At 37.7% G+C, this 20,570-nt stretch overlaps 1 protein-coding gene across 2 annotated transcripts in view; it reads left to right on the forward strand.

Moving 5' to 3' along the window:
* LOC111596289 (voltage-dependent calcium channel subunit alpha-2/delta-3) overlaps positions 1 to 20,144 on the forward strand; it is a 43,424-nt gene extending 23,280 nt beyond the window's left edge. The window contains exons 4-16 of one of the 2 annotated variants that reach the window (XM_023310443.2): positions 14,191 to 14,667; positions 14,728 to 15,009; positions 15,389 to 16,096; positions 16,157 to 16,370; positions 16,438 to 16,643; positions 16,714 to 16,931; positions 17,732 to 17,764; positions 17,960 to 18,064; positions 18,124 to 18,385; positions 18,446 to 18,934; positions 19,002 to 19,157; positions 19,490 to 19,646; positions 19,724 to 20,144. In XM_023310443.2, the coding sequence (XP_023166211.2) occupies positions 14,191 to 14,667; positions 14,728 to 15,009; positions 15,389 to 16,096; positions 16,157 to 16,370; positions 16,438 to 16,643; positions 16,714 to 16,931; positions 17,732 to 17,764; positions 17,960 to 18,064; positions 18,124 to 18,385; positions 18,446 to 18,934; positions 19,002 to 19,157; positions 19,490 to 19,646; positions 19,724 to 19,917 (3,501 nt within the window). In that variant the 3' untranslated portion in view covers positions 19,918 to 20,144. The remainder of the gene's footprint in view (positions 1 to 14,190; positions 14,668 to 14,727; positions 15,010 to 15,388; positions 16,097 to 16,156; positions 16,371 to 16,437; positions 16,644 to 16,713; positions 16,932 to 17,731; positions 17,765 to 17,959; positions 18,065 to 18,123; positions 18,386 to 18,445; positions 18,935 to 19,001; positions 19,158 to 19,489; positions 19,647 to 19,723) is intronic. The other variant, XM_023310444.2, reaches the window with a different exon arrangement.
* Positions 20,145 to 20,570: the final 426 nt, after the last annotated feature.

The following is a 20,570-nucleotide window of genomic DNA, read 5'->3' on the forward strand; positions in this document are numbered from 1 at the left end:
AAATCAGCGAAAATTAATTTAGGCATTAACTGAATAAATTTGCTTCTTCTGTCTATTTTAACTGAATTATTTAAAGCTAACACTAAGCATACGCATAGATAGTTTCTTCAAAGAAATTGCTCAATCAGCTCAACATTCAATCAATCAATCAATCAATAATTTCTGTTCGTTAGGTTATTAATCAGTTATTTAAGCAATCATTCACTCAGTCCATCATGCAATCAGTCGATCAATCAGTTAGTAACTTAATACATGAGTCTATCAATCAGTCTGTGAATTCATCACTCAGTAAGTCAATCAATCAATCAGTCACTCAATCAGTGAATGATTTAGTTATTAAGGTAATCAATCACTCAATCAAACCGTCAAGTCTCAACCTCAGCCTCTCATTCAATCAGTCAATGATTTCAGCAGTCAATCAAGCAAGCATTCAATAAATTGTCACACTAAATCCATTTCAATTACTCAATCACTTCTTCAGTCCATCCATCCTTGAGTTTACCAATCACTTACTCACTCAATAAATCAATCCATAACCATAAACAATAAACATGCCTTTTCTACAGCTTTTGAGCCACTGCACCACTTGCTAAATGCCAACAGCCAACAGCCAACAGCCATTTGCTATTAAAAAAACTGTATTTATTTATTTTTTCATTTCATTTAATTTGTTTTTTTTTTTTTTTCTATTTGCCTTTTCTGTGTTTCCTTTTGTGATTGATTGGTAAAGGATCTACTCAGACTCTTACTTAGCATTGGGCTATTTTATGGTTAGTTAATTTTACACTCATCTCTCCCTGCCGCTCTCTGTCTGTCTGTCAGTTAAGTGAAATGATTTTGATTGGGCCAAGCATTTTCAATTCCATTTTCAATTTCATTTAATTAAGAGCATTTGGTTTGCTGCAAACTCGTGCCAAAAAATCCATAAAGAAAATCAAAACACGTACAATCATCAGTAATAATGAGCGCTTAATAATTAAATGCTATAATTGTGGCAAATATATATTTATACTTTATACATGAATTCGATTCATTCATCTTAACCCACCTAAATTTTGTCTATTCAAAAAATATAAAATGTTTCTTGTGTAATTAAACCTTTCGGAAAACGAACTGATCGTAAGTCTGCATTAAGTGGAATAGCAACATCTCAATACGTTTCTAAAGCAAAATAAATAATAAATACTCTAAACACCCTGATTTTACATTACATAGCTAGTCGAGCTTGTTGAATCAGCATCTTCTAGAACTTTGGAGTTCAGAATCGGCTCTTGGCGATCTAGTCTAAGACTTGCATCTGATTGAAGGATAATCTACAATCAGCAATCTCTGAGATATGCCTATGAGCCGAGTGCAACATTTATTTACGTATCAATCGATGGAAGCAACTTCTATTACGCCATCTTAAGGATGGGATAATTGTATATTGCATAGCAGATAATTGTATACGAACCATTGAAAGTTTTGATCTCAATATCTGGTGACATTATGTTGTTCAGTTGGCATCGGCATCGGCCAAAGGAAGTTGCATATGTCTCAAATCTATCATCAGTCAGTATACCATTTAATCAATTAGCAACTAATTAATAATCGAAAGCAGGGCAAGCTAAGTACTAGCACTATGTTGAAAATATTGATGAGGATTTTACGATTACGCAAATTACAAGTTGTTTGCCAGTTTCGAATCTGTATTTAATTTTTCTTATTGTTCAAAGTTCCTAATGGGTCTATTTTTTACATAATGTAATTGAATTTAATTAAAAAAAATTAACAAGTCGTTTCTGATTTTATATAGTTTACGATTTTAATTTTTTCGCTTAACTCTTCTCGAATTTGTTCATTCATAGTGCGCCTCGGTGCTTCTACATCTAATAAAGATAGCCAAAAATGCAATATAATCAGCCTTGCTTCGTGCCGATCTAGGCTCAATTTCGTAAATTTCTTTTTATGTACGTCGTTGAGGATTTCTACCATGTAATCCAAAAGTGAACAATTTTCGATTTTTTTCTTTCGCAGTATCAATTTCTTTTGTCCACAACAATTTTCGATTTCTATCCTTGGCATCGTCAGTTTCGTTTGCGCACTCACTATTATCTCTTTAAACTCATTTAGAAACTTTTTGATGCTGCGCTTTTTATACTTTGCTTCCAAGCTCGAGACGACTGATTCTGCCATTGCGAATATTTTTTATGCCATAGAAGTTCTAATAATATTAACATTGAGACCTCCTTCTTCCTTATCGTTGTCGTTTTTGCTGCTACTGCGTTATTTAGCTTCGATTGATTTGATGCCATAGTACGCGTATTAGGAGGATCGATGTTTGCGAGTAAATCTATTGTTTGAATTGAAATCATGTAGAACTGCAGCTGTATTTATATGAAAAGCTTAGACGACGACGAGAACTATTATTATCGCTGGGTAAATGATTCACTCATGTTGCCATATATTTCTTTATATATATAATTTTATATGGGCTTCTATCGGTTCAACATCACTGCTTCACTCAGCTTCGGTTAAAGCCCGATTTCGATTCGCACTCGTCGTCTAAGCTTACAATTAAATATGCATTCAGATGCGTGAGTCATCATATCATATAATTCACATAGAATTGTCGAAAAACCCGAATCATCTAATGTTTTTTATAGTAACTATATTGGTTGATTCGAGTTTGTCGGCATTTTCAGCTTTATATATTTATATATATATATGCAGTGTGTCCCATGTCCATACTGCCCTCATGTGCGTGGGTATACATAAATAATTTTTTATGATTTCCGCAAAATATCGATTTAATTTTGTTTTCCTTTTTTTTCATGTTTTCTCTTATTTTTGTGGGTTTATTTGGCGGACGCAACGGCCGCTGCTTCCGCTCCTTATGGCCAGTCCAAACAAACGCACACACATGCAAACTTATACATACATATATATATATATATATATATCTGTATATGTGTCTGTGTGCGTATGGCCAGCACAGCTGCCGTTCTTGCTCTGTTGTCCCGCAGTCCGGAAGTTTTTGGCCCTGACGCAAAACGCATACGAAGCACCATTAATTAAAAATCAACCCACACGAACAACAACAAGCGTTAACATCAAAAACAGCCCAAAGCCAAACAACGTGCACAAATAAACTAATTTTGATAGCGTTTGCACGCCTGCACAGATACCCTGTAAACGTTAGCTGTACGGAACAGTTCTAAGCAGCGTTGCCCAGCATCGCAAACAGACAAATGCTCCAGTAGCAAATAATGATTGCATAAAACTGACTTGCAGATACCCTGTAAACAATACTTAAGAAATGAAATACAGATGGCATGCACATACCCTGTAAATAACACATATTGAAAAGAAAGAATATAAGGCAACATTGTTGTTCTACATCAAGCCAATTGCACTAGACCGACTTTAAAATACCCTGCACATAATTCTATATACTTAAGGTAAAGTGAAATGACAGCACAGCATCATTCGTTGAATTCCAGTTTTATAAGCTGCTTTATCTCAAGAAAAGTCGCACAAAACCCGTTTAGGGCACGGCAAGAAAATTTCAAACCGGAATCGGAGCAGCGAATTGTTTGTTGCCGCTGATGCCTGCACAAACAAATAAAAATTGACCACCAAATGCTTGAAACATTTATGAAAAACGCCCAGGCACACACGCACACCAACACACACACAACCAGACCGGGACAGACAGATAAACATTTGCCATAGAAACGCTCGCAACTCTTGAAGTTCAACGAGCTGCAAAAGTGCAGCACACGTGACCACGCCTCTAGCCGCCCACTAACCGCCTTTCCCAAATCCTTGCTCGATGTCACGCAAAAAAATACAATTTGAGGATTTTGGCTAAAAAGCGTTAGCAAAAACTGCAAAAGGCAAACACAGATTGCGACTTCTAAAATGTTTTTTTTTTGCCTTTGGGTTTTCTACTGCCGGTTGCGTGCGGGTCTTATGAACTTGGTCAAAAAGTGCGTAAGGCCGTGAGAGAAGATACTTACTCTTTAGATATTATATATTCCTGATTAGTAATAAAAGTAGAGCTGCCTTAGCTGCCTGTTCTTTGTGGCTAAATTTGAAGATTTAGATGTACAGAATATGCATCTGAAATTTCGCAGATTATATATATTATGTAATATATTTTGATTTTTGTTAAGTCAAAAAATATTTATAGTGAACTTTTCTTTTCATTCCTAAGTCTATAGAAAGATTAAGAATTCGTGTTATGTGCCTTATAAAAAACTGTGTCTTGGCTTCGACTTGGTAAAGAAATTTATTTTTATACGCCTTGATTTGCATGCGTTGGCTTACAGTTTCAACGGGGTTAACGTTGCGTATACGCAATGTGGCTTAGACGAGTCGCTTAGTGACCCAAGCAAACAAACACACACACACAGTAACACACTATAATTTCGTTGTTTTTGCTCATTTACATTTTAATAAAATGTATATAAATATTTTTTAAAATTTTATTCCTACATATTCCTTTGTGGATTAAGTTTTTCTTTTTGTCTAGACCGCAACCTTTATCTGACTTTGTCTTGTTTGTTCAATGCTATTTATATAGCATTCAATGCTACATTTATATATTTTATATTTAATATCATATTCTTTCATTTCTAGCTGTGCGAACTTATATATTTATAAATAAATTGAAATATAATTTCATTGTTTCAATCACTGGTGAAATGATGATGAGTTATTAGGGACTTAGCTTTGAATGCTGATAGCTGTTGTTGTATTGCTCACAGGAAAATACCCAGCACTAACCCCATCTGTGTCATCATCATCCACTGAAGTCGACTAAATTAAATGTTGGGCCGTTGTGCAACTGAAACAAGACAAAGACACACATAGCGTTCAATTTGCTGTGATAAGAGTTGGAAGTGACACTGTAAATACCCTGTAAAATATAAAATTGGACGTCCAAACGGCAAATGTTTTTGAGTATTTCAATAGTTGTCTGTTATCGATAACTGAAGCAGCTGCTGGCATTAAATTATCGAATGGAGTGTAACTCTTTATTGCACAATATATTTTTCAGTTGGACTATGCTTCTATATCCCATATTCTACTCTATATATCCAGTAACCAACTACAAAGTCAGCAAAATCAGTTGTAATCAGTTCAGGAACGAATACAAAAAATTAATGGGTAACTACTAGTCGCGCACTACAGACTTGCCATACTAGCATGCTTCTAACAGAACTAAAAATAATCTCTATTGAAAAGCTGAAAATTTATGAAATATATGAAACGTTTGCTTGCGCTAAACCGGATTGAAAACACGCAATTACATGTGTCAGAGCTTGGTGAAGCTAATATGAATTGAATATATTTATATATACGTATGTATGTATATAATTAATTATAGATATGTCAACTTGCAAGTTAATCTATTTGCTATTCCTACACAACTTGACTCTGGGAATCTCCCGAATGCGATTGAGCTTGAGTTCAGCTTTATAGTACATACTATATATAATCGCTCGCTACTGCTGCTGGCGTTTAGTACTTACTGAATATTCAAGCGTTAATCATGTTCTGTCGCTTGTTGAATCTCATCGTTTACGTCCTGCTGCTGATTGTCCTGGTCTTAAGCAAGCCCGCTTGCAATCAGGGATTCTATACCAAAAATGGAAATCTCGTCTTAGATCTAAACAATTTGCAAGCGCAATTCGATTGCGTGCAGCGAATGCATAATGGATAAATTTAACCATATATAAATATTTACATATATTTATATATATATATAAAAGGATTTGTGCAAAAAAGTAAATAAATGTGAAATATTGCTTGAAAACAAATGTGTGTTTAATAAACAAATTAAAAGCGAAAATTATTTGTAATGCGCTTTAAACAGCTTATCTATTGAGCAGTGTTCAGTGGCTCTCAAACTGTGCATTGACGCAAAACGTTGCCCTAGGCAATTTGTGCTCGTATTGTTGCTGCAGTTTGAGCAGAAATGTAAATAAATAAATTGTGAGGAAAGATCTAATACTGTGATCGATCTATAAAGGCTGTGCAACAGATGAGAAAGTTTTTGCTTGAACACCAAAATGGGAATGCCCAAAACAATGCTCCATCCTGTAATGAAATCTTAATTTTTTATAAATTTCGCATTTTGTGGATATCTTTGCACGTCTTTGATCCTAGCGCATTTTAAGTACAAAAGATTTGTGCTATGGCAAATACCTACATCTAGATGACGCTCTGTCAATTAGATTAGTTAAGCAGAAAAGTAATTTTAAAATCAATAGCAGGGTATCTGCTAGTCGGGCATTGCCGAATAAGGCACTTTTACTTCATTCCATTTAGATTTTATTCACTTTTTATTTCAACAGAGAGATGAGCATTGTCATTAGCTCTGATATTATGCATTGGCATTGTTTGCCGCTTCAGTAAATTGAATTTAACATAATCAATGCATGTAATATATATATATATATATATGTATATACGTATATATGAAGGTGCGTCTAATCTGTGAGGCCAATCAAATAATTACTGCTGGCCAATCCATCTATTTATGTATGTTAACCACACATATGAATATATGTATATATATATATAACGCCGTTATAAATCTATTTGTCAACACACGTCACACAAACCTGCGACAGACGGACAGACAGACAGACAGGTTGAGGCAAACATTTAACTGACCCATAAACAGGACATTGTCAACGGCGCGTATACGTGATATTATTTAAACACAACGCGCGGCACCCGCACAATTGACCATTGAAAGGACGACGACGTTGGCAAATAGTGACAGAAAAAAAACATGCACACATTCACACACACATATATATATATATATATATCTGTCTATATTTGCTGCGAAAGCGCAACCAGGATGTCAGCGCCAACAAACAACAACAACAACAATCAAACGGAGCTAACTGTTTGCTCAATAAGAAAAACAGCTCAGGGCTGACAATCAAAAATAAAAATAATAAAAAAATACAAATGAAAATAGCAAAAACAAAAAAAAATTCCTTTACAAAATTTACTTTTCGACTCAAGAAAAACAAGAAGAAATTTAGTTATTTTTTTGTTCTATTTATTGATTTAGTCCTGGCCTTTTTGAGATAAAAAACAGCTGATGAAGTCAAGCTCTCAACTGTTTTTATTGCTCAACGGCCTAGTCTTATGTTGTAGCTTCCGTCTTTAAAAAGAGAAATTTGAGATTTGTATTCTTGAATTTATCACTTTCACTTTTTTCCATTTTCTTTACTATCGATAATAATCGATAAGTGGATTTCTTTGGGTTCCTGTGCTCCTGATTTGTGCTTTAGCAAAAAGTCATTTAGATGTCCACATCATGCTCTAAATTTGATTAATAAAGTCTAACTAGAACAAAAGTCATTCAGCAAATTAATATAACATAGGGAAGTCCATGAAAACGCATACAGTTCCAGAGTATCTCGTGACTATGCGTGTGCATCTGTTAGTTCTTATGTATGGAATGTAGAATTATTGGAGTAAAAACAGCTCACGCAGAGTTCAAGGTATTTGCTAGTCGAGCACGCCCGTTACCCTTACTTCTTTCGCTTGTTGGCAGCCCGCTTGGGGTCGTCAGTTTAAGCACTTTTCACACAAACAATTTGCACTCGTGTCGAACATGAGAAATAATGAAAAACGAAACGATTCGTGCGTGGCTCTGGCCTCAAATGCCACACACGCCCACACGCGTTCCGTCATCATCATCAGCAGCAGCGGCAGCAACAGCATTGTCATTATAAACGTTATCATCATCATCAACATTATCATTATCATTATTATCATCATTGTAGTCGTGCGCTTCGGCACCTGCAGTTGGCCTTTGTCTCTGTTGGCGGCATTAAAATGCTAATTGCCTGTAAACATAAAGGTAACTGCAGCTCGCACACACACAGTCATACACACTTGCAGTTGCTGCTGTGGTGTACTGTTCTGTCCTGTCACACGCAGCGTATGCGTAATTTTTGATGTGGTGGCTAACGTGGCGAATGCTGCTAATTCAATTTCTCGGCGCGCTGTCAATATGCCCGTTATAGTTTAGCAGCAGAGTGACAGAGGAAGAGAGAGAAAGAGAGAGGGAGAGAAAGAGAGAGAGGGAGTGAAAGCGTGAGTAACCGCAGCTACCTCCTTCCCCTCTCTCCCACACACACTAATAGTTTTTGAGTGCATGAGTGTGGGCGCGAGATGGAGAGACCGAGAGAGAGCTTGCTGTCGCTGACAGGCTTTATTTGCGTTAAGTTCGAAGTTTAAATTGACTTTAAAATTGCATTTAATGGCTAAAGCGTTAACAGTTTTTTGCCACCATACTCTCCGCGCTAAAGAAAGAAATGGGTATATAAAGTACGAAACTAGAAATTTCTAATAATATAAATAATTGTTTCATAGCTTAAACAATTTATTATTATCAACATTTTTAATTTACAAAGTAGTTATTGCTGTATAATATATATATATATGTATATATTAAAAACAAGTTTTGCTTACAAGTCACAGCTTGTTTACTCACGGTCTGAGAGTGCTGGAAAACATTTATTTCTTTGGCTATATAGGGTATTCTGCAGTCGTTGGTCTAATAATGTTATCAGGTTTTTGGTTTTCTTTTCTGTTAAAGCAACGCCCGCAAATGAGACGCCCTCTGTGGGCAGAATTCTCACTCAAACTCTCTGCCGCTTGTTGGCTGTCATTCTGTGTCTCTGCTTCTCACAGCTTTCAGTTGCGTCTCGCTGCTGCTGCTGCTCTCTGCTCGGCTCTGCTGCTTGGCTGCTCGTCATCATGCTTGTTGTTGTTGTTGTTTTTGTTGACTCCTTTGCTATAATGCCACTTGCACTTTGACGTTGACATTGTGCGAGGTTTGAGTGCGGACCAAAAAGGATTGAATGTATGCGTGTGTGTATGTTTCTTTCTCGCTCGCTCAATCGCTCTTGCTGGTCTTTTTTATTGAGCTTGTATTGAAAAGCTCTTCTAGCTCGTCGCCTGCATTTCTTAAATAGAAGCATGTAGAAAAAATATGTCTTCACACTAAAAGCATTCGCTCGATTCTGTCCGTCTCTCTCACTCTCATGGGATGTGTTGCCATTTGTCTCGCTGCAATTTTGATTTGTTTGCTGTTGATTTATATATATACATACGTGTATATGTATGCATGTGTGTGGGCGTGTCTATGCTTGGACGTTTAAGTATCCATCATGGTCCACTTGCCAGGCAATCAGCGAGAAACTGTTGGCATTTTAAAATGTAATTGGCTTGGCTCATGTTTATTATGCACATTGTATATCAGTATATTACTCTATATAGATATTTATATATATATACATATGACGTAACTTTATACTTATTACTATAACATGTTAATGCATGGAAAAGCTTGCATATCATTGCGCAAAGTTAACGAACAAAAGTGGATCACAACGAAGAGAGAGAACGATGATTAACAGTTAAGCGCTGTTCAACAATTAAATGGTAGAATGCACAAAGGACTCAAAGCGAGAGAGAGAATGCGTTCCATATTAACATTGCACTGTAAGCTTAATAGATCAGTCATACCGATGTTCGTTAATGTGGATGTAAATTGGATAAACAAAGCGAGATTGAGATACTAAGCGTTGCATGTTAACAGTGCAATGTTAGCTTAATAGAGAGCAGCGTTGAAAATCTAATGTAATGAATATATTTAACAGATTAATGTAAAATTTACATTTTAAATAAAAGAGAAACAAGATTTTATATTATAGCTATATAACAGATCAAGAGAGCATAAGATAAAGCTATTCAAATGCTCTTGAAATACCTGCTAGATTGAAAATGTTGTAAATGAACTAAAAATAAGACATAACACGCAAACTTTCCTATGCACCTTGGTCAAAAAGAAGGCACTGTGAGGGACTTATTTTCATTGCATAAGCTGGAAAAACCACAACGCAAGTTGTTCTGACTTAAAGCAAACACGCAAAAAATAGAGACAGAAATGGAGAGAAAAAGGAGAGAACTAGATAAGCATCTACGTTGCTGGCAATGCATAAAAGCACTCGCCACAGCCAAATGCGTTAATAATCCTTAAAGTAAACCACATCAACTGTGAATGTGAGAGCGGAAGAGAGGCGAGAGATGGATAAGAGGGAGAGCGGGAGAGGCGACAGTGTCTTTGTAGACGTGTGCACTATAGTCCGTAATAGTTGCTACGCTAGGCAGACAGTCAGCCAGCGGTGCGGGCGGCAGGTGTTACCAGGTGTGGAATTGAAATTCGCTAGCCTGTCTATCTGCCTGTCTGTCCGTATTTGTCTGCCAGCTGCTTAACAACTGCAGTCAAAAGAGTCACAAATCGCACTCTCTTTATTTCCCTTCGCCCGTTTATACAGTCGCGTCCAATAAGTTGGCATAAGCTGCGCTAAAGACGCAAATATTTAACAAATCTTTGATGAAAAAAGAAAAGAAATAAAGTACGAAAGCTAATATAAATTTCTTATACAAGTTATTGCCTCAGCATTTGGCACGTGCACTCAAACGGAAAATATATTGCTAAGAAACGAAAAGAATATATATATATATATATATATATATATGTATGTATGTATGTAATATGTAATAGATATGTGTGTGTGTTTGGCAGGGTATTCGATGTATATAGAAGACATTTGCAAATCTAACTGAACTATAAAAATTGCACATAATTTTGAATTGAACTTGGCGAAGATTTAATGCACTTTGATATTGAGGAAAGCAAGCACAGCTATTTCTTAAATAAAAACTTGGATAATACTTTAATAAGTAAATTAAAAATATATTAAAAATATATATAATTAGAATTTGTATATTAAATACTTATAGTTAAGTTTTATAATATCTAAAGATTAAGATAAATCAGAACTCTGTATACAATTTTAAAACGATCACGATCAGCTGCAAATTTACAGCAGCTAGAGTCATTATAAGTGTAGTAGAAGTGAAGCAGATATATCACTCATACGCCACCGTCAGCCAGTTATCTTGGCAAATGGTCAATGGGAACTCGTTCGCCTTCTATTTGCCAGCTTTCATTTCTGTTGCATACTTTCGGGCTGTTGCTGTTGCGGGCTGTGGCCAACGCCCAAGCACTTGGCACGCACTTTTCTTTAGCCAGCCTCTCTCTCTCTCACTTCGTCTCGCTCTCTGTCTCTCTCTCTCTCTATCTCTCCGTCTGTCTCATTCTCATATGTCTTGCGTGCAAGTAGCTGCATTTTGCCTTTTTGCTAATTCCGTCTGCGCTTTGACATTCGAGCAGCTCGAGTCGAGTCGAGTCGCCTTTGCCGCTGTCATTGTTGGCTTTTGAATGTTAAGATGTCGACAGCTGCCTTCGGTACCGGGGACGGACAACCGGACGGACGCACGGACGGACAGAGAACAGCAGCTGCAGCTGCTGTTAAATGACAAAAAAACAACCAAAACTTGAATCTGAGCTAAACTGACTAGTTGAATACCCTGTAAAAAAAGCAACTGTTGAGATACTTTGAATTGTAACTTTAAGACACTTTGTCGATATAAATTGTTCTCATTTTATTCATTCGTATATTCCTAAATACTTTAATGGCATATATTTGCTATTCCTAATATACTCACGCCTCTCATTGAGTACAGGGTATACGTAGTTAAGCCTTTCTGTACAACAGAGCCGACATTTTTTATCTATCTCGCGTCATAAGTGCATAAAATTGTAAAAGCAAAAGAGACAAATATGTTAAGCATGTTTTTATTTCGTCTGGTTCTATTTTTATGTTCAGTGCTGTTCCTGGACATGTCTGACGAATTATGAATACACATGCTCTCTCACTATTCGACAGTTTCTTGTAATGTTACGGAAAAAGTTTGCTAACAAGTTTACTTTTTCATTGTACATATTGTTAGGTCGGGGATACTATGTTTGAGCTGCCAGCAAAACGTTTATGAATAAGGCAGACATAAGAGTTAATAGCAAACGGAAGGGGATGACGGCATATGTATAAGATATTAGCAGTTACATGTTCATATAACTAACAGCCAGTAAATCGCATACGAACAATGCACAAAGCAAAATGAAACACTTGTTAAGCTCTCTCTCTCTCTCGCTCTCTTTCCCATTATATCTATATCTCTGTCACTCACTCGAGCTCTCTCTAACTCTGTTATGCTCTAAGCTCTACTTAAAGCTTTAGAAATTCCACATCAACTTTTGCTTCGTCCACTTCAGCGTTCAGCTTTCTTTATAGATGTGGAAACTATTTAAACGACTTATCAAATTGATTTTTTTTGCCTTTCGACTTTTATTCATTCTGCTTTCAATTTTCTACTTGAAAGTCGATTTTGAATGCCTTTGAGTTTTTTTAATGACTTAACTAGCTGCTAGTCAACACCTCTGCAAAGCCTTCAGACTTCAAATAAATTTACACCTAAAATACGTACGGCAAAGTTTGGCAAATGAAAGTTTTTCCTTTACTGTCTTTCTATCCAAAGTAAGAGAAAAAAGACTTCAAGAGTATGTATTTAATTGTTTACTTGAAAGGTGTGACAGAAGAGAGAAGAGCGCAAAGGATAGCAAAAGCTTACATATACACATGTATGTCTGCATAGCATATGATCTGCTGAGAGTAACGTTCGTTTTTTGCCTTCTTCTCTTTACTCTGTATCATATATGTATGCACATATATATGTATATATGTTTTATGTATTTACGCGCAATTTTGTGCCGTTTGAACACGTAATGACCCAGCGCTAAGTCCCGTTGTCTTTTTGCCAGCGTTTTGCTTTACTGAGTTCTTATCTTCTTCCTTTTCTTTGCTTTATTTGAACCGTTCGATGTTGAAATTGTGGTTAAGGCGATTAATGGCATTTGCTTTGCTAAGCATATGAGTGAAAACAAGAAGAAGATGAAGGAAATGTTAAAGGAAATTAAAGCGAATATTCCATGCAAACCTAAAGCAGCATAGATATCATTTGGAAACCTGAAATTCTGCCTCATAATATAACCAAAAATAATTATTATTTACCTTACACTAATTAGGTATCCAGTAAATTGAGAGAATTGAGTTAATTACTTTCAATTAAATATTTTTCGAATTTCGAATTAGTTCAACTATGTTTTTCTTGCAGTGTATCTTAGGAGCTAAAAAAAGTATTTGAACTATTTAAATGCACCCACATGCTGCACAGAAGCTCGCTGCTGCTGCTTAGAGTCCTTGGCAGCTGCAGCATCTTCCAGATGCAGCCAGCCAAGCAAAAGGCAGCCGACATCTTTGTTGTTTTTGTTTAGTAGGAAACGAGCTCCACTCCTACTACAAACATCTGTTTTTAGCCCAATGTCTATGACTGCAGGTGTTTGTTAGCCTGCATTTTGCTTGATCCGCAGCCTACTTTGCTGCTGCTGCTGGTGTTCGTTCTGGCCCTCATCCTTGTCGCGTCTAATTTCACTGCAGCTAAAGTTCTTGTTTGTTTCTTATGAAAATACACACACACACACACACACACAGAGGCAAGTTAAACTTGTGAAAATAATTTGTGCGCCAAGTTGCAAAAGCGGCTTCGACTTCAGACTACGCACAGTGGTTGACAACTGTGTGAAAGAGCGCTTATCATAAGAGAATGATCATGTCATAAAATATACGAATATAGAAAAATGTTCTCTTTTTTGTTTATCTAAAAGCAGCTTTAACTAGAGATACTTGAACAAACGGTTTTTGTTTTCAGATCTTAAACATATTTAAAACATCATGAAACGATTGAACTTTTCTTAAAAAATTATTGCCAAGTCACTCAGCCAATTATTATTATTATTGAAAAAGATTTTGCAGCCACTGTACACTAGGGAATTATTCAAACGAATATCCCAAGAACTTTGAATTGCTTACACTGCACACACTAAGAAACACAAACACACATACATGTATATGTGTATATTAATATGGAGAGCACAAAGTTGTGGAAGTAGAGCTTTCGATGGGAGAGAGGGAGAGAGAGAGGGACTAAAAGTAAACTCTGCTCATCGAACTGCGAGCGCTTTGTGCAATTTAAGACGCCCTCTGGAGAATAAATTGCTCAAAGTAAAGCTGAAAAAACTTTAGTTGGGCCAAATTAAACAGATTGATGAACGTGTATAAAAGTAGAGAGAGAGAGAGAGAGAGCGACCGAGAGAAAAGATAAACCGTCAAACTAATGCCCATTTATTTGCTTTATTCACAGCGCTTGATGGACTCAGCTGAACAGGCGGCGCTCTCCGAATTGGATGGTCAAAGCAGCTCAGAGTCTGGCCAATTGGGTCAGCAGCAGCATTACGATGCCAGACGCATCAATGAGTATAATGCCGATGGCAAATTGGCGGACGGAGCTCGTCACATGGATATACGATTCATGCGTCGCTTCGAACGCCTGCCGGTAAATCTCAGTCTAAGCTCGATTCTGGTGCCGCACGGCGTCGATTTGGATGAGACGGACGTGAAGTCGGCATTGCAGTGGAGCGCCCATTTGGATCCACTCTTCCAGAATAACTTGGAGCGAGATCCGGCATTGTCCTGGCAATACTTTGGCTCATCATCGGGCTTCCTGCGACGTTTTCCAGGCACTGCCTGGCCGCCTGAAGGCTCCAAGGGCAGCAAACTAATCCATGACTTTCGCACGCATAACTGGTTCGTCCAGGCTGCATCCTCGCCCAAGGATATTGTAAGTGATCTGCCTTAACCACCAACAACTTTTGTACTTGACTACATCATTTCAACACAGATGATACTGCTCGATGCCTCGTCCAGCATGTCGGAAAAGTCATTTGATCTGGCCACGGCTACGGCCTTTAATATACTGGACACACTCGGCGAGGATGACTATGTGAACTTGATAACCTTCTCGGAGGTAGTCAAGACACCCGTGCCTTGCTTTAAGGATCGCATGGTGCGCGCTACGCCCGACAATATACAGGAAATAAAGTCGGCTGTCAAAGCTGTTAAGCTACAGGACACGGCGAACTTTACAGCGGGTCTGGAATACGCCTTCAGTCTGCTGCATAAGGTAAAGCGACAAGGAAGTAGCAAAAGAGCATACAAATTAATAGAAAGATTCAAAAAGTTGATAAAGTTGTGTTTGATATAGTTGATATATCTGATAGAGGATATATAATACCTCCATTATGTCCATAGGTACAATCTAATATATAAACTATGTAAACTATTGTAAAGATATAGATTATGATGTATGAAAAGCTAGTTACCGGGTAAACTCTAGTCGAGTTCTTTTATATACTTCTATTTGCTGCCTTTAGTCCGATCGCTAATCAAATCAGATAAGATAATATAAAATATAGAAGTTGATATATAGAAAAATCTTGCTGCAGGGTATCCTCTAGTCAACCATGGCGGCTATGCTGACTAACCTTACTCACTTTTCGCAGTACAATCAATCTGGAGCGGGTAGCCAATGCAATCAGGCCATTATGTTGATCACGGAGAGCACCTCGGAATCACACAAGGAGATCATCAAGCAGTACAATTGGCCGCATATGCCCGTCAGGATATTTACGTATCTGATTGGCAGCGATTCGGGCAGCCGCAGTAACTTGCATGAGATGGCGTGCTCCAACAAGGGCTTCTTCGTGCAAATCAATGACTACGAGGAGGCGCGACGAAAGGTGATTGACTATGCTCTGGTGATGGCGCGCCCCATGATCATGTATCAGGCGGATCATCCGGTGCATTGGAGTCCTGTGTTTGTGGCTGGAAAGTCGGGTGGCTTGGGCAGAGATTCGGAATACCAGCGACGCTTGGTAACGACAGTTTCAACTCCGGTCTTCGATAGACGAAACCATTCGGTGCGCGTGGCAAATCTGTTGGGCGTGGTGGGCACCGATGTGCCCATCGAGGAGATACGAAAGATGATACCACAGCACAAGCTGGGACCGAATGGATATTCGTTTATCGTCGATAACAATGGGCGTGTGCTGTACCATCCCGATCTACGACCCCTCAGCGATGGTAATCAGTATATCGATCAGCTGCGACCCAAATATGCGTCCGTCGACATTACGGAGTTGGAACTGCCGGAAACAGAAATTGGCAACGATCACGAATTGGTCGAAATTAACAAAAATCTGCTCAATGAGGTAAAATATAAGATAAACAAATAGAGACTGAATCAGTGATTTAATTTATTTGTCTCGCAGATGCGCGGTGACATGATTCGCCCCAAGGAGGGCGAAACAGAGTTCACAGTGCTCAATCATTACGATGAGTCGAAGCGCGTTTCGACGCGCACTCATCGCTATTTCTATGGACCCATCGAGGATACGCCCTTTACGCTAGCCATTGTCTTGCCCGAAAAGTATGGCAGCCATGAGTTGGTCTCCCAACAGGAGATTAGGCATTCGCGTAACAATGGTATAGATGCATATATTTCAATATATTTAGAGCTTTGATTAACTAATTCTTGTTTTTGCTTTTGCAGTTACCGAATACTTTAAGGGCGACAATTGGCGCGTACATCCCGATTGGGTTTACTGCGAATACAATAGCGTCAGCGATTTGGAGAAGGAGCGCGAAAGCTCCGGCGAGTATACGTCGCGCGATCAAGAGCCCAGCTTTGGGTCGCCAGAGGAGCAGGTACTGCACTTTCTGGCACGCGCCGGACGCCCCGGTTGGAAGTGGATGTCGGTAAGTTGAACGAGCAGCAGCAGCAACTCTTTGTTTTGGCATTTATATCGAATCTTCTGCTTCTGCCTAGGTGCGACCCAAGTCGCCGCAGCCACATCACAATCTGCACGGCACCTCGCCCAGTGCTGCCCACTTCGGTGCGCAGCATCTGAATGTGCAAGGTTCTCGCAAGGCCGAGCCCTACTACTGCGATCGAACCCTCATTCAGAGCTTGGTGCGCGATGCAATGGTCACCGATGGCCTGGACAGGAACACGACGAGCACTTCAAATGGCAAGGAAGATAAACAGTAAGTTCGGCTTTTATTTCTCGACGATTTCTTTTCGTTTTCTGTGTCAAAAGCACTTTTACGATGAATTATTTTATATTTTTAATTTAAATTATTTTACTTTTTATTTCAATTTATTATAAACTATATTTTCTATATAAAATTTAAGATTATTCTAGATATATAATTTTTTTAATTTTGAATCAAAAAAAATGGTTTTATTTATTGATTGTATTACAAATTTAATATCAAAATTTTAATTTAATTGTTTATTTTCTTCAAATTTTATTTTTCTTCTATTTTATATATTATTTACATAATAATTAATTTTAAATACTAAATAATATACTCATGACTTTTCCTGATTTTTTATATTCAATAAAATAATTAAAAATTATTTTAATATATTTACATTTTTAAAAATATTTATTTATTTTATTTCAATGTTTTATTTATTTTTTTAAATCTTATTTTCATGTTTTTATAATTCTTTATAGTATTGCCTCCGTTTTCTTATTCAATTAATCTTAAATCTCAAATTGGTATATTTTTGAACCCATTTTTAGATATTCCTTAAACATTTATTTTCAAACACTAAAGCACAAAAAATTTTCTCTTGCATATATTTCCCTCACTCTATTCTCTGAAATGCAAATATTTTCCATTGCATCCACCAATCTTTTCTCTCTATAATCTAATATAATTACAAAAAATATATTCTTTCCACAATGCATTAATGATTTTATGACTTTAATTTAAAATGCAATTTATAAAATTATTTAAATGCACATTTTATGCAAAAAAAAAAAAAAAACTTATAGTCCAATCGCCACATTGATGGCAATTCTGAAGAGGTAAATGAAAAGGTTTAAACAAATGCTCAAGTAGTTATTGAAAATTGCAAACGCTTTGAGGAACCAGCACATGGAAACCGCTCGGAACCTGTTCCCCCATTGAAATGTTGCATAGCGCTGCAGTCGCTAGTTCTAGCTGATCGAACTATCCATATGGGATTACTAATATACATTTGCTTATTTATTTGCATGCAGGCAAGGCTATCAGAAATTCGTGGTGGCCACATCTTTTGTGGCGACACGATCGGGCCTGTTGCGCTGGATTGATCATATAAAAAGACCCGAGGATACGCCAGAGCCGTAAGCAGTCCGCAGTAATCTAATATTGCTTTATATCTAATGTCTGCTTGTATCCACAGCCACTTCAGCGAGGACAATGTGCGCGCCATGGACACCTCGTGGTACAAACGTGCCGTCGATCAACACACTGTGGAACCGGATAGCTTTGTGTATAGCGTGCCCTTTGGTTCGGGCTATGCTATCAAATCGAATGCGACTCTGGTCACCGCCTCGCATGCCATATTCGTGGAGCATCGTGGCCACAAGGCACCCGCTGGCGTGGTGGGCCTACAGTTTCAACACGATTCGTTGGCCAAGCACTTCATCAACATAACCTCAGCTGTAAGGCGACTTGTGTGACCCTTCCAAATGAAGTTCATTAACAAGTCTGTTCATTCACAGTGCACTGGCATGACGGGCTGTAAGCGTACGTGTGCCTCGGATAATCTCGATTGTTATGTGCTCGACAACAGCGGCTTTGTGATCATATCTGAGGAAATGGAGCATACGGGAAAATTCTTTGGCCAAATCGATGGCACCATTATGGATTCACTTGTCCAGGATCGCATATACAAGCGCGTTACAGTAAACGACTATCAAGGCGTCTGCTCGGACTCGGATAATCCGTATACGGCAGCTGGTGGCCTTTTGCAGCCGCATCGCTTGGGCAGTTGGTTTATGCAGCATTTGGTTGCACTGAGCGCCAGTTGGCTAGCCTTGATGCCGGCCTCGTTGCGCGCCTGGCCACAGGACGATTATGAGACATACGACAACGAGGATGTTGTATTTGTAGAAAACAACTATTCGGATGAGTATGAAGAGAGCTTCGATAATGAATATACCATGCCAGTGGATCAGGAAATGGATGAGTTCTTCACCACAGCAGATGTGGTGAGTGCTTAAAGTATAGAAAGACTTAGACATGTATACATTAACATTGGTCTATTGTGCATCATAGGAATATACGACACCGCCACCCAAGCAGCATAGGCCACACAGTGGACCCAGATTCGCGCCAGATCCGCAGAATGCGCGCCGCTGCGATCTGCGCACCGATCTTTATATGCTGCAACCGGAACGCTTGAATCAAGGCGGCCAAAATAATCCGCTTAAGGTGAGTTTTGCCAACAAATACATTGCAGATGAGATAAGGTGAAGGCTGAAGGTGATTATAATAATAATGTAGTAATAATAATAATGTAGTAAATATTTAAGGCATTTGACAAATGTGATTCCATTTGAGCTGTATAGACATAGCAAGAGATTTCTATATTGCCTCGATTTATACTATGTGATATTATCTGACCTTTAAGAGTAGATTACTTTTGTATAATATCAAATGCAATTTAAGGACCTTGAACTGATAGTATATGAATCAGTAAGCTAAGCTGATGTTTGCTTTATAAGATCCTTAAACATAGCTCAAAAATACTGTAACTCTTTCAGGGTAAACTCACCAATTGCCATGTTTCGGGCTGTGAACGTCCGTTTAGTGTGCAGAAGATTCCGCATAGTAATTTAATTCTGCTCGTCGTGGACACTTTGTGTCCTTGCGGCTCCAAGCAGCTGGACATTGAGCCCATGGAAGAGTCGGGCATTGTGGGTAAGTCGAGCTTTGGCCATATAAATATATATATAAAACTGAAAATGAAAATGAAACTAAAATATATATTTGAATAGGAGCCTGCAGCACGCGTCGCCAGAGCCAGGAGCAGGAGTCGCGTCGTCGACCCAAGAAATGCATCAACTATCATCCCGAAGAGATTGAGATACAACAATGTGGGCGTGGCAGCACGCTGTTGCATATGTCCGCCTCCCTCGTAGCGGCGCACCTGCTGATGGTCAGCGTGACCTTTGTGCTGGCCAATGCGTGATACGAGCACTAAATCTAACTAAATGAAATCAGGACTTGGCAAACAGCAGCAGAAGAAGAAATGGATAATAACGTAGCACAAGCAGCAGTATGAATATATTAAGGCTTTTTTACGAGCAGTGCAAGAAATTTGAAAGGAATTCCGAAATGACGTAAAGCATAGCCAAAAATTAAAAGAAAATCAGTTAAAAATAACACGCGTAATACTAAACAGTTAATATATATATATCGCCATATATATATATATATATATATCTATATGTTTGTAGACAATAATTTGCAAAAAAGAAAAAACAAAGAGTAAATGAAAGAGCAAACTATATTTCCATTGACAATTAGACAAAAGTAATTATTAGCTAAATATTAGTTACGCAAAACTAAAACACAATTTAAATCAAATATTTGTAGAACAAATTATTTCCTTAATATTTATTTTCAATTTTCCAAAACCTAAAAGCAAAAAAGTATTAAACATTAGAAGAAAGCGAGCGAAATTAATTACAAAAATAAAATATTAAATAGACAGGTTTATGTAAATAGCAAGTGAAAGTATTTGAAAGAACAAAATTCCTACCGAACATATTTAATTCAATAATTCAATAATTCAAAAAACGAAAAACAAAATGTAAACGAAATTAATGATTTGCACTAACT

The sequence above is a fragment of the Drosophila hydei genome, unplaced genomic scaffold (assembly GCF_003285905.1).
Source record: "Drosophila hydei strain 15085-1641.00,03,60 unplaced genomic scaffold, DhydRS2 tig00008116-arrow-pilon, whole genome shotgun sequence".
NCBI classification, from domain to species: Eukaryota; Metazoa; Arthropoda; class Insecta; order Diptera; family Drosophilidae; genus Drosophila; species Drosophila hydei.